The sequence below is a fragment of the Nelumbo lutea genome, chromosome 3 (genome assembly GCF_056320005.1).
Source record: "Nelumbo lutea isolate HS-2025 chromosome 3, American lotus-T2T, whole genome shotgun sequence".
In the NCBI taxonomy this organism is placed as follows: domain Eukaryota; kingdom Viridiplantae; phylum Streptophyta; class Magnoliopsida; order Proteales; family Nelumbonaceae; genus Nelumbo; species Nelumbo lutea.
Window position 1 is genome coordinate 44566744 of NC_142686.1, and position 15223 is coordinate 44581966.

General features: G+C 37.9%; 1 protein-coding gene across 1 annotated transcript; it reads right to left on the minus strand.

Moving 5' to 3' along the window:
• Positions 1-2229: 2229 nt before the first annotated feature.
• LOC148864616 (MOB kinase activator-like 1A) lies at positions 2230-14010 on the minus strand. The gene is made up of 7 exons (XM_088979134.1): positions 13477-14010; positions 8840-8888; positions 6261-6369; positions 5904-5997; positions 4470-4603; positions 3525-3688; positions 2230-2629 (listed from the first exon to the last, which is right to left on the minus strand). The coding sequence occupies exons 1-7, from the start codon at positions 13497-13499 to the stop codon at positions 2555-2557; spliced, it is 648 nt and encodes a 215-aa protein (XP_088835260.1). The 5' UTR covers positions 13500-14010; the 3' UTR covers positions 2230-2554.
• Between the last annotated feature and the right edge of the window lie 1213 nt (positions 14011-15223).

Sequence of the window (15223 nt, forward strand, 5' to 3'; positions counted from 1 at the left end):
TTGCGTTGTGGTGAGCTCTTCTTTTTGTGAGCTACAATGTAGCGAGCTGCTTCATGGGCCCGCCACTTGGTCACACTAGGCTGCAATGTTGAGCTACCGCTCGTGCTGAATCAATGTCCACATGTCACCGTTTCATAGGTCGGGTCAAATTATCCTCGATCATATACTATCGGATTGAATTCAGATATACCCTGATTTGAATCCAATCCGATTTGTATGCATCCCTCGTTGTTCTGTGGAGTAGAGAAAGAGGAAACTTACTAATACGAATCGTCTCTTAGCATTCATAAGGCGCTACTTAATTAGATGCTTTAAAAGAGAACAAGTTGAACAGATACCAATGGCAATTTGTAGAGTCATTAATGGCGAAGATGCATTGGTAAAAGTAACCATTTCAGAGGAGACAACCGTGAATTAAATCATTAAATAAGCTTGTTATTTTTTAAGAAAAAACTAAAAATTCAAATAATGAGAAAAAAAAAAAAGATAAATAGATTTGTTGAAAGGAGAGACGTTGATAGGAATCGATCAACACCCTTGAATACTTATTCTAGAAAGAAGGCCTTACAACAGGTCTTGATATGGTTTAGTGATGGCACTTGGGATTTGGACTGAATTGATATCAAGGGTATTTTTATCATTTTTTCAATTTTCTATGGGGTCTAACGATATGGTTTAAATCGTTAGTTATACTTTGTTTATGTTTAAAATTTCAAAGTCATTGCATAAGTAGGATTAGAAATGTTGAGTCTTCTTTGAATTGAAATAGGATATGACAACTTACTTTGAATCCTACTAAGATTATTAAGTCTAACATTTTGACTCCTAAGACTATTGTGAGTCTAACAGTTTGATTCAGAGTCTATAAATATGTATGGACGTTTTACACAAAGGCAATGATGTTTATTGAGTTTTTTCAGCTTATGCTAGCTATGGTGAGTGATTCCCATGCCTTAGAGTGATTCTAGGCATCTGTGAGCGATTCCAGGTATTTTTCTCTCTTCTCTCTCCCTATTCTCTCTTATTTCTTCAAGAAGCCATTACAGTCATCGGCAACCATAAAACTCTGATCAATAAGACCATTCAACATTCTCTAAGGACTAAAACTGAGTTGGTCCTACATCAGACATGCTGACATGACACGTCCAATTTTATTATATATGCCATTGGAAGGTGATGGTACACTAATGGTAGGGGTAGAGTGAGTAAATTGTCGAAAAAATTAAAAGGTGCTTTAAGGCATTTTGAAACAGTAAAGGTATAATAAATTAATTTCGTAAAATTTAAGAATAGTTTAAGTATTTTTTTTATCAATAACCACATTTCATTAATTAATCACAAATGTAATTACAAGGAGAAAGATAAACTTTCTTATCTGGAGCTTGAGTATCTTACCCAAAATAAAGGGTACAACCTATAGCGTCGTTAGGGATTGGGAAGTACCAAATAGCCATACAATTTAACAAGAACCCCTTAAAAACAGGTGTTTTGATGAGCGCAGTCAGGTCAGTTCTACCTTCTAAGTATTAAGGTGACCCATTTTCAGATGTGTTGTGTATAATTGACAAACCCCGAATAAAGCGAGGATCAGCGTTCTAAAGCATGCGCCTTGAATTGTAGCTTGGATAAAAAACCGAGTTTGAAAAATCCATTTGGCGAAATGAGTCTAAGCTAAACTGGGGAAAACTGTCTGTAAACAATTCTAATTTCTTCAGATTATCTTAAAAGATTAAGGGATCCGTTTAATTAGCAATTCCAATCAGAAATGAAATCCAACAGAATCAGAATAGTCTATTCCCCTCTATATATGGTTCAAATGGAAATTGGAATCATCTAGAATGAATTCTCATTCCCGACAAATGAGAGAATGACATTTCACCAGGAATGAGAATAAGAATGGGATTCCGATGCCCTCCAACCAAAGTATTAGAATTGAATTGGGTCATTCTGATTCCGATTCCATACCTCTATTCCTGCAAACCACAATGGATCCTAGATTCTTGTAATGCTTTGGCCCTTTGAACACCAAGCCAGAATTTTCAAGATTAGCTTCAAAGACTTCAATTTCCTAATGCAGTCGGGAAATTCAGGATTTTCAATATATTTTTTGTTTGATAAAGCAGGATTTATGGCCGAACGCCCACTGAAAAGAAAATACAAAATAGTGACAGATGACACCACAATCAATTCCAGAGAAAAGAAATAAACTCCAATGCAAAGAACTGGAAATCACGCACAAACTAAGCACACTTATGAATTGTTTGCAGTAAAGTTGTTGAGAACAAGAAAGAGAAACTTCATGTACCAAATAAAAAAGACTAATTAGCAAAGCAAGCACGTCATCTCATCAAGGAGAACTTGTGCAGCAACCATGGTTTTCCAACAGAGCTGCTGTATGATAAGAAGACAGCTATTTACAAGACCAAGAGTATCTACACTTAGAAACACATTAATAGTAAGTAACAAGCAAAACCAAGCTGTTTAGACAATAACATTATTGATTTTAATTTTTTAGTAACCATCTAAATTGAGTCTCCAGGTATACAGTTCCAGTTCAGTAAGGCATTATAACGGATTCTATAAGCTCTTGAAGTGGTGCTAGCTCCTTCTTGTCAATCAAACCAAATTCCTGCATAGAACCATACAACATGTAAACTAAGGAGTGATTTTAGCATTCAGCAACAAAGAATAACAGAAATCCAGTTCAGAAGAATTTTTGTTAGTAGAGTATGGTAAATCAACCCTGTGGTCCTGCCACTTGGCAACTGGTCATACTTCATCTTTCAGATGCAAATTGAACCACTTTATTCATATTGTCAGAATTAAGGGACCTACTCTTCCCTGGTGAGGCAGCCACTAACGTTTTATGGTTCAAGAGGAATTCTCTGGGTTACTCACGAGTCAGGACCAAGATAGATGTTTTTTTTCATTGGCAACAGTAAATTTTACTAATTAAAATGAAAAGAATTAGATATGTACAAGTGTGTTAACACCATAGAGGCTGGCTGCTCCACGCCTCCACCTTGCCCCTCATGTTGCTTACATTTCATTTTACATTAGGTATCCCCAATACAGTAGTGATCTCAATTTGGAAAACCCTATTCTCTTAAAAAATAAACCATAGCTCTAATACAAGCTCCTTTTTCATTTTTTTACTAAGGAATAAATTTCTTCAAGACAACAATAAAAAACTGTTTTAACTTTGGAAATGTCCAGTGTGGGCTTCTACAGTGCTAGATATTGTTCATGATTTCTGTTCAATAAATCTGCATAGAGGATATTTAATGTCCGGATCAAATAAGTAAAGGACATGGTACCATCCAGTGCCCCCGGATCCAAGTCAATCCCTAGACAATAAGGTTGATCACCATGAATCTTGAAATGGTCCAATTTGTAAATTCTAAATGTTTAAGCCATATGAAATGGATAAAAGTTGCAATACATATGATCAACGAGTCTTAAAGCATGCCTTAAATTGGGAAACAAAGCTAAGTAAAACTTTTGCCATGGTAAGAAATTCTTACACATGTGAATAGTATGAAATGCTTGAAGCAGGTGTTGAGATGAGCTTCTTCCTTAAGACTCACAATTTTCTGGAAATGTGAGTGATATATGTGAGCATACACACGAAACAGGCGTTTAAATATGGTCTTCACAACTTCTTTGAAGTTGGGAGGGAAGGGTGTGCCTACAAAAGTGAGGTTAGAATGTTACACTTACAACATGAACCAATTGTGTTGAATTTACCATAATAACCATATCATCAAAATTGACATGATTACATGCTCAGAGGTAAAATAATCATTCAATATATTCTTTTTTTTTTGAAAAGGTTCAGTATATTGTATTAATGTCAAAAGCATAGAAGGTCCTCTACAATGAGATGCTGTTACAAATATAATCAGTACTAGGACCCCCCCGCCCCCCCCCCCCCCTAAAAAAAAAATAAATAAATAAATAAAAGAAAGTCCACCCTCAAAAAAAATTTGCATAGACATCATCTTTAATACATCAGAAATGGACATCCAGCCCCTGAGTTCGTCCAGCAGTACAGGGTCTTTCTGCTCAAAGACCCTGTTGTTTCTTTCCACCCAAATAGCCCACAAAACTGCAGTATTGATGGCAGACCATAAGTATCTGCCCTTTTTGGTCATGCCACAAAAAAGTTGCAGAAATAACCATTCAATATATTGCCAAAGAGATCTCTTGCATAAAAATAGTTTCCATGATGACATCCAGCTATCACACCCTTCTTTTGACCATAAAAAATATATTGCAGATGTCCAAAAAATGTGGATAAGATGGTCAGGTTTACAAAGTTGTGCCAATATTTGGCCTTGGTTATTTTACTATGTGAGAAATCTTTTGTTGTTGAAGACAATCCCCTGGGGGTTGGGCTTCATTAGGTTTAATCGGAATAAAATTTATAAGACAAATCTGCTGTACAAAAACTGGCATCAGATACTTACCAAGTTTTTGAGGAAATATTGACTCATCATCAAGCTGAGATTCTATCCAGTCCATGAGGTATTCAACATATTTTGGTGCAGAAACCTCAATTGGTTTCTTAATTTGTACGCCATCTGCCCATCTATACTCATACCTGTGGAATTTAATCCACATAAATTCAGGAACTCAAATTTTATATGAATGACAAACGTATTTCTTGTTCTAGGATGCACACATTAGGCAATTGATGGAGAGTTCAGAAGAAAAATTGATGAGCCCCCCGAAGGGATTGCAGTCACTATCAAGCTTTCAAATAATGAAAATAGGGGGTAATGATCTTGCACCCTTACCATATACTGTTTTAACAGTTGCAGTGGCCATAATGAGAATTTGAAATTTTCTAAATTATGTTAAAATTAAAAAGTGATAAAAAAAAGTATTTTAAGATGAAGAATGCTATATGCCTACTTATATGATGAGATGAAGTCATCTACTTGCACCCTTTTAGGGGTGCTTATGTCTTTTCATGTAGGACATAGGAAGAGATTTTGGTGATTGAAGAACCCATGAAATGGAAACATGTATGATGGTACGAGTAGATGAGTTTCTGTTTCTCCCATGATGTAGCAACTTGTCTAGACTCTTATCACTCTAGACAGCCTCCTGAAACATCCATTGGATTGGTGAACTCTCTGAATTGGCCACGTGGCCCCTTCCACATCTAGCCTGTATCCAACCTTGTATTAGAGATCTACCCAAATATTTTTGGTTTTTAATTTAAAAAATCAGAAAAGAGGACTTATTTTGGTGAGACATCACAGGTTTTGGGGGTTGAAATTTGCCCTTGAATGAGGGAGGTAAACTGAGGGGAACATGTCGAACATGCTTGGGCTTCTAACCATGATTCCACATGGAAGATTTCTGGGTTGTTTTTTCTCATACATTTCTTTAGTAATTCTTCCCTACAGACGTGATGGGACTTGTGAAAAAGGAAACTACAAGACAAAGTTGGACCTCTTTTCATGGGTCCCACCTTGTCTGTAAGGTGCAGCATCCAAGGAGTTGCACTCTGGCATTGTTTACTAACACTCCTCTAAACACATAACTAAAAAATATGAAAATGTTACAAAAGTCCAAAGTTAACTTTAGTAGACCACTATTATGGGGAAAACATTTAATTGGTGTCATTTCATCAGGGCAATAACAAAATGTGTATTTTATTCAGAAAAAAAATGAGATGTTTAACAGAAACAATATATGGCCATTATAGCACCAATGATAGCATTTTATTATGGTCATTATCAAAATCAACCTTGTTTCATTTATCTCTTAACTCACTATCTTACTCAGACAAGCTTTGGTGGTAATTTCATATCCATTTATATTTGGTGGAACACAACTCTGAAATGCTTATCTATAGAACAAACAGAGAACTAATATGCAGTAAGTCATACTTAGGGCCTGCTGTCATTGTAGGACAATTCTCCGGGGTACAGAACTCAGTGAGGGTGCCATAGAGTAGATTCACCTGATTGAAGAAATCCACAGCTGAAAAAAATGAAAAACCTCAATTATCTTAATTCAGCTGCCCATTTTTCAGAAAATAATTGCAAGAAATACCCAAAAATAAGAGATCTAAACATTTTAAATGACAAAGAAAAATGGCATATACCAAGAAGGTAGTTTCTAAAAGGGTAACAATAACAGCATTAGAAACCATGGTTGAAGATTTAAATTCCAAAGAGAAAAAAAAATACTCTATGGCGAAAGAGAAATGAAATTTCACTCTTAAACTAGGAACGAGAGCTTACTATTAACAGCAAGCCACTCATTTACATCCTCCCCTGGAGGAAGCCTTACTGCTTCCCTCAGATTTCCACTACCTAGTGTGGCATCAATGTGCTTTCTGAGCTGAGCACCCTGCATTTGCATAAACCAATTTGTAGAAAATCAGCCAAGCCTAGCTTACAATCAGAAAACCCCAGAAACTGTTCTCTTTTATATAATGGTCCTGGAATTGAAAAGAAAAATGTTGCATATGTTTTTAGAAAATCATTAATACACCTTGTATAATAATTGTATTCACAAGTTTTTTTTCTGATAATTGAATAGATATTTCATTAATCAAGAGGATAAAATTTTTACAGGCATCCCTAGGAGAGGCACTAGATGTGACCTCTCCTTTAACAGTGGTTACTGGTTAAGCAGCCCAATATAATAATTCCCGGGAAGTCCATTGTTTAGCAAGAAAATTATCCATTGCATTTGCTGACCTGCCCACCCATTGGATTCTAATTGTCATGTGCCTTATTAACCATTTCACTTTTTTTTTGTTATGATGTCCCTGTAACTCCAAATGACAGAATCTGGATCCAACAGCCATCCCACAACCACCTTTGAGTCTTCTTCAATTAGTAGCTTTTCCACCCCAATCTGGTTGGCACTTGGCAATCTGAATCCCTTGTACTGCAGCTAATAACTTAACCCTTGTAGAATCACCTATTCCCACCAAGCCTGAGAATAAGGATAAGATATTGCTGTTCATTTCTCAGGCCACTCCAATACCCAATATTCCTGGATTACCATGATGAAGATTGTATTCACAAAGTTTTGGAAGAAGGCAAACAAGGGTAACAAAATCATTGGCAGCTCAGAAGTCCAATGTGGAAAACAGTAACAATCTTCATCATGTCCTCTGCCCAACAGAATAATGATCAAGCATTCAAGAAAAACTATTTTATCCCAACTATATGTGGCCGGCTACATGAATCCTGCTTCACTATTCCATTCTGTTTAATGTCATATCAGTGTTAAATTATGAGTTCTTAAATCATTTCTTACTACTTTGACCCATGCCATTTTTGGTCTACTCCTAGTCCTTCTAGCCCCTTCAACTTGCAACAGATCACTTCTTCTTACAGGTGCTGTCAGGGGTCTTCTATGCATGTGACTAAACCATCTTAGTCTACTTTATCTCATTTTATCACCTATTGTTAGGGAACATCTAATAAGCATGGAGGTAAGAGGTTGAAGTCGACAGGCAACCTACACCTATGGTGAAGACAAGAAGGGACCTAATATGATACATTCTAGATATGCTACGTGATGAAGGGAAATTTGGCCCGACCTCGTAACAGGGAGACACGTGGACGTGACTCAGCATAAGTGACAACTCAACATGATCAGATCGGCACGTGGACGTGACTCGACACAAGTGACGGATCAGTTCGCTACAAAGCAACCTCGGGTGCCTTGATACCCCGAACTATAGTCACCCCAGTATCATATTGCGACCAGGATAACGATATCGAGTCCGCTACAGATCGAACCCGGACAGATGGACCACCTCAGAAAGAATCCACCTCGAGAAAAGCCTACCTCGGTGTAAGATCACCTCAGTACTAAGGCACTTCGGCATTCAGAGCATGTTGGGCAGCTCGCCACCAAGCAGCCCGGCACTTCACAGGCAGCTCGCTACCTAGTCAGGTCAATCTCCGCATGACAACCCCGAGGATCTCACCACCGTACCCCGCATCTTATGAGATCGTACTTTGTAACGGCTACATTAGCTCACCCACTCCCCGATTTAGGCGGAGGTGGGCAACCTTACCGGTTGGTGGCATTATCCCCACCTAACACGGAAACGGATCCCATCACAACGCGGATCCAGGAACCACTCCACCAAACCCGCATGGACTCCGGTATATAAAGACCTCACCCCCTAGGGGTGAAGGTATGATGTGTGTAATCTTTGCTCTCTAGCTCTCTATTTCTCTGATATCATCTTCAAGCTCTCTACTACTAAGTGCTAACTTAGCCATCGGAGTGTCCCTGCCGGGTAAGCCACCCCGGGATCTCTGACTCCTTTCTTGCAGGAACCTCAGTTCTCGTCGTTGCTGGCCGCCAGATCGTCTCCAGCAGGGAGCAGCTGGATTACGCCACATCACTATGTATCTCATGAACTCATTAGAGCTTAGTGTGGTGAGAAACGGACAATGGTATGCTATGACAATCCTTGGAGGTGACGTGCCACAACAATGCTATTTGTGATGAGAAATAGTCACAATTTAACAATGGATATGGCACTGAATAGAATGAAATGGTAGAATGGGATTCATGTAGCCAACCCAAATAGTTTGGACAAAGCTTAAATGATGATGATGGTGATGATTTGAGCTCTTGAAAATACAATTAGAGGCAATGGTATTTTTTTTATCAGCAAAAAACTTATTGTATTAATTAATTATAGGTAGGAACAAATTACCAATCCATGTAAGGAGAAAACATAATATAACAGATAAAAAAAAGAAGGATAAATGGTCAGTAACCTCATATATTTATAACAAACAAAAGGAGAGAACATAATTCCTTAATGGAACAGAGAACAGACCTTACTGCCTGAGGGTGCACTCTTTTTTGGGCGAAATGTCTTTTGGTTTCTGTTTACAAATCAATCAATTATTAAGGGTATCTAGAACAGTTATGCAAGATAAAGTTCCATGAGACATTAAGAATGAACTTCTGAGGATTCAAATTCCTAAGGAGGATAAACAACCATGATGATTACAACCTATCTCTATATAAATTAGCTTCATGAAAAAAATGCAGTTCATCTTTTCAAGACATAATCAATGGAATGAATAGAGTACTTATAAGGAATAAACAGAATGCAAATACTAAATCTTTTAAAAGATTTGTTTTGTTACATACAAATGGAAGTTTTGAAGAAAACCAGGGCAAAGAAAGACATAAAACTACAAACCTCAAAAAACTCATAAACTAATGACCAGAATAGTAATCTTCAACACCACAAATAGACACAGCTGATCCTAGCGTGGAAAAAGAAGCCAACAACATCTATCTAAGAACATCTAACAATTTTACCTCTGACAAGTATTGAGGAAGTTACTAGCCCTGTAAGCAGCTATAACATTCCAAAAAATGAATACCAACAATTTTACAATGCATTTGTTTAGCGTCCAAAAAGAATACACAAATGCACATACAGCATGAGCTATCATGAGTACAGATTCAATCTCAGAAATAACAAACAAGAGTAAATCCAAAGGTGAAAATTAATATGTCATATGTAGCAGATCAAGTCATCTTATCCATTCAATTTAAGCATATTAATGATGCCTGTCCACAAGCCATCACTTAGAAGGCTAGAACTTGATAAATTTCAATTCTAAGCAAATTTGACACATAAAGAAAAAAGAAAGTCGGGAAAATGTTAAATCAAGAAACAGAAGTGATAACAACTACAACTGGAGTCTATACTAACATACACATTAAGTTCTAGAAATTCAGTAGCGGTAATTTAAAGTAGAAAATCCCTAACATAAAGCAAGGAAAGAAAAAGCTTGGTTTAACCATAAAAGCTAATTCTTTTAACCCTTGAATTTGATCCATGTTTAAGGGGCCACTTTAAAACTTTATTGATAAAAGAGATTCACATGAACATTATCTAACATTGACCAATAATTTGTGTATACAAGGTCCATAAGATCAAGTGAAGCTTACATGTAGGAAATTGAGGTTAAGGAAATGCTGAAGAGAGAAGGATAGTCAAAAAGAGTTACAACTGAGAAATGAGAGGTTTGAGGAGTTTACCAACTCAACTCTATTTTTTTTTTGTTAATTGAAGGGAACAAAACCACATAAAATAAAGGACATAATTTGTATCACGAAGCATAAAGGCCTGATTTAGCTAAAAAGCAAGTTTATATACAGCACAGCTAAACTACTTGAGGAACAAGGAAAGCCCCTAAATTTAGTAAATAATAGTCCTCTCAACAATGCCCATTTAAATTTATGTTTTCCAATAAGCAGACATTCTTAATATTTTGATCATCATCATCATGAATCATATTCTAATAAGCAGACATTCCATCTGGGGCTATATCTTTATAATGTTTGACTGGGATTTTGATTTTATAAGATTGCCCTATGGTTTTTCTGTTTGGAGAGACATTCAAAGAGCTCTTATGGAGTTTAGAAAAGGTATCAAGTACACAGTGGGAGATGGCATCAGAATTAAATTCTGGTCTGACACATGGTGTGGAGATCATCCACTTAAAGAGAGCTTCCTTATCCTCCTTGAGACTGCATAGAACAAAGAGTGCCTGGTTGCTGAGGCTTTTTCTTGGGTAGCAGGTTCAGTAGATTGGTGCCCTATGTTTAGAAGGGATCTAAATGACTGGGAGGTTGAGATGTGGATGGAGCTGATCCAGCAAACCTCGGCCATTACACCTGATAGTATGAGCAGGGTAAGAAGGTAATTTCACAGTCAGATCCTTCTACAATAAGCTCACAGAGGTGGAGATGATGGACTTCCTAGCAGCTAAAGTGTGGAATACTGAAGCTCCTCCAAGAGCTGCTTTTTTATTATGGGTGGTAGTGCTGGGTAAGTGTTTGACAGCAGATGTCTTGGCTAGGAGAGGTCTGAATGCGTTCCCTAGCAGATGTGTAATGTTTGGGGGAGCTTCTGAAGGTTTAGATCATTTTCTGATTCACTGGACGGTTGGGAGAAACCTTTCGGCAAGGTTTTTGGGGCTGTTTGAAATTCATTTTTGTTTTCCAGAAAATGTATTGGTGGTACTAAGGGGTTGGCAGCTGAAAGGTGTTTCTAAGGAAGGCAAGGTTATTTGGGGAGTAGGACCAGCTTTAGTGGTTTGGACAATATGGATGGAAAGGAACAAAAGATTGTGTGAAAATAAGTTTATTACAGAAGAGAATTTACCGAAAGGATTTTGAGGTAGGTTGTATTCATTGAGGAGTAGGACCATCTGAGTCTACTTTCTCTTGTTTTATCACCTATTGGAACTATTCCTAAGTTCCTGTGAATGACTTCATTTCTGATCTTATCATTTTTAATTTTTACACTCATCCATCTTAGTATACACATTTCTGCCACACTCATTTTTTTTAACATGTTTCTTGACTGCCCAATACTCTGCTCCATATGGCATAGCTAGCCTTACAACTGTTTTATAGAAAATTCCCTTTTTTTATCAGCTTATAGAATTTTCCTTTTTTTATCTAAGTGGTATTTGTCTATCACATAAAACTCCGGACACACCCTTCATTCAGCACATTCTACTCTGATTCTATGGGTGACATCCTCTTCAATCTCTCCCTGGTTATGAATTATTGAAACAAGATAACGGAAAAAGGTCACATTGAGCTATCTCTTGGTCTCCAATCCTACATCATGACATTTATTATTGTGATATCAAGTGATAGCCTTTATATTAAAGTCATAACATTCAAAATTACCTGCACTCAATTATGTTACAGAATTTGTGTACGCTTGTAGAGTTGGAATATTAAATGCTGACCATAAGACTGGGATTTCTAACAAAGAGTTGGTCCTTGAAGAAAATAAATTTATCATAATTATCCCCTCTTATCCACTATTTGCATTTGGCTTCCAATAAAGGCTTTGATCAAATTTATTGTGTTCTGAAATTAACCTAAATATAGATATAGTTATTCAGATATTTTGGTATCTCCATTCTAAAAATACAATTGCATGTTGTGCAACTTACTGCTTACTTTACATACTTAATACAACGGTGCCAGAATAGTTAAAGCAGTGCCTAGGCATTAACTAGATGGCCACCTATGCATTTTGGAGGCCCATCACCCAGCTGGCCAACTAGGCAAGCAGTATAATATAAACATATAAGTTGGGGCAAACAACTAATTATGTTCCCTTGTTTATTGATATGAGTATGAGTAATTGATTTTTAGTAGATGTGAATGCATTTAGAGCTAAAAAACAGAGCTCTTAAACCTTGTATATATGTCTGTTATACTTTGGAACAAAGAGGTTATTCAAAAATCTTGTCATTATTTCTGTAATAATTATGTATGGTTAAAGACATAAATTATAAATGTGACCTAGGTAAAATCTAGTTGTCACCTAGGCGTTTACTCGTTTTACCAGGCCAAAATGCCTACAAATTGCCTAGCTGCCTTAATTAAACTGGATGGTGCATCAGTAAATCAATGCAACCTTAAATTCAAACATCATCTCAATTCTCAATGCAACCTCTAACTTTGATAGATCGGTTTCTCTTTCCATTTTAATTGGCACTTTTTTGAAAGAAAAAATTAAGTTTCCCAATCAACAAATAGTAAAGACCTTCCACTTCCAATTGATATTTGCAAGCCTAGCAATGTCAATTCTGCTTTAAAGACACAAAAATATTGACAATCCTAGTAGCACCCTTAGCAAAAGGAGAATTTTCTACAAGGAAAAGCATCTAAATGCTCAAAACTCAAATATTTGTGATATAATACTTAATGTAAACCATTAAATTCACATTAAGTTTACTGAAATGTCTAATATTTTCATGCACATATGCAATCTCCAATATAATAATCTTCTATAAAATGCAACATTAGCATTACTTGCACAACCAGAACTCAAGTAAACAAAATTTCTAAACCCACCCCACCTAACCCCAGCTTCGTCTGCCCCCCTCCCCCCCAAAAAAAGCAAAAAAAAAAAAAACACTTAGAATATCACTTTTTCTTACAAATACTTACTGAAAATTAACTTAAATAGTCTCAGCGCAAAAAGAGAAAAATGAAAATAAGCATTAAAAGGATTTTCGGTAGAAGAATAGCAGAGGTAAGAGACTTTTTGAGTTCTCAGTCAAGACAGAATTTAAAACTCACATGCACAAAGAAATCAGATACTCAAAATACCCATCAATAATTATATTAATAAAGTAAATCTTAAACGAAAGATGAAAAATACTGAAACGATAAAGAAAAGAGCCGAATTAATCAAAACAACAAAACCGACAGTAAGAAACAAAACTAACCCAGGATCAGAGTTTTTTCACTACCCAAATCAGAGAAAAATGGGAGAACTAATCAATTTACTTGCCCAAAAGTAAACGATCCCAAACCAACCCCATATGAAAATATACAAGAACAGAGGTAAATCGAAAGCAAGAAAACAGAACGAAATAAAAGAGAAAAGGAATTTGCTAGAAACAGAACAAAATTTACCTGCCCAGGCCAAAGAGGCTCATGGCGAGAAAGAAAGAAGGAATGACAGAGAAGAAGAAAGGACTAAGGGTGTTGAGAATTCAGAATGCTTGTTTTTCACCAGTGTTAGCGTTGAAACTAGGAAGGACGTTCTCCAAAAGTGATTCCCAACTTAAACAGCCAGAGACGGGTCGGGCAGCTCCGGCTAAGCTGCCCGGGGCGGCCATTATTCGCGGGCAGCTTTAAGGGAAAGCATCGAAAAAAAGAGGTCTCCCACCTCAACGACAACGACATTTTATAAATTGGGGTTTAATAGCTGCGGTGAGAGCCATGACCGTTCTGTGAAACTGTAAAATTGTTTCAGAAGAAAAAGCTCTCTCGCCTCTCATGTTATTCGGATTCCCCACTATCGTGATTCGGAGCCAATGACTCGTACACAGTGGGGCCTCGTAGTCGTAGACTCATCGAACCAACAAACATCACCGCTTTGCAAATTGCAATCCTTGGCTCCTTGCTACAGATAGTACAGAGTACAGACACAGTCACTCTCCTCGTACGTTAGAGGGTCCTATTACCTGCCCCCTTAAAGAATGCACTGTGTTTAGTTACTACAGATTAAGGGGTTGGCTTGAATTGAAGTCAACCCAAAGTCCTTCACCCAATCCGATATATTGAAACCGACCCTATTATTAGGGCCAGGGCCCAGGGAAAGTCTGCAACCAGGGCAGGGTTGGCCCGAACCCTATTATATATATATATATATATATAAATATATATATATATATATATATATGATATATCACAATTTGATTTATTTAGATGAATTTATTTCATTTAAGATAATCACTTAACTTGATACTTGATGAAGGAAGATTTGGCCCGACCTCTCTATTATGTGACAAGTGGCAGAAACAACAGCTCGGCAAAAGGGGCCAAGCCTAGGCGGGAACAAGGGGACACACTTCGCCGAACTGACCCTTATAACAGCTCGGGATACACTTCGCCGAACTGACCCACTTTGTAACAGCTCGGGATACACTTTGCCGAACTGACCCACCTTGTAACAGCTCAGGATACACTTCGCCGAACTGACCCACCTTGTAACAGTTCGGGATATACCTTACCGAATTGACCTGCCCTATAGATACCTCCGAGCTCAAGACCGCCTCGCTCAGCACTTCGCATCACCTTCTGGGCACCAAAACCAAACAAGTCGTACCATGCCTGACAATAGAGAAGTCCGTGCCTGAGGGCGCCACGCCTAACTGACTTGGGATTTGACGTTTGGTAGCAGCACCCAAAAGGCCACCTGCCACCGCCACTGACACCGCCATCTCCAGTTAGACGGTTAGGCAGTGACGGTTCTGTCTCAGCAGAAAGGACGATGGCCGAATTGACAAGCACAAGGGTAATCATACCCGATCTGACAAGGGCCTCGGGACGAGTACACGAAGTGACTATAAGAGCCCCCTGCCCCCCGACAACGGAGGTATGCAAACTTTGCGCTATCTGGTATTACCTTGCTTTTGAAGGATTCTAACTTGAGCTTCGGAGCCTCTACACCGGGTTCCCCCCGGAGCTTTCCCATCTCCTCCGTTTCAAGTTCCCTGCTACCCCGTTCGGAAGCAAGGCAGCGGACAGCTAAGACCAGCCGGATCGCGCTCCATCAATTGGCGTCGTATGTGGGAAATGCTTCAAAAAGCCTCCCTCCAAACTTCGATAACCCCTTTTTCTTCAAAAAACCCAACACTCATGGCATCCTCCAGCA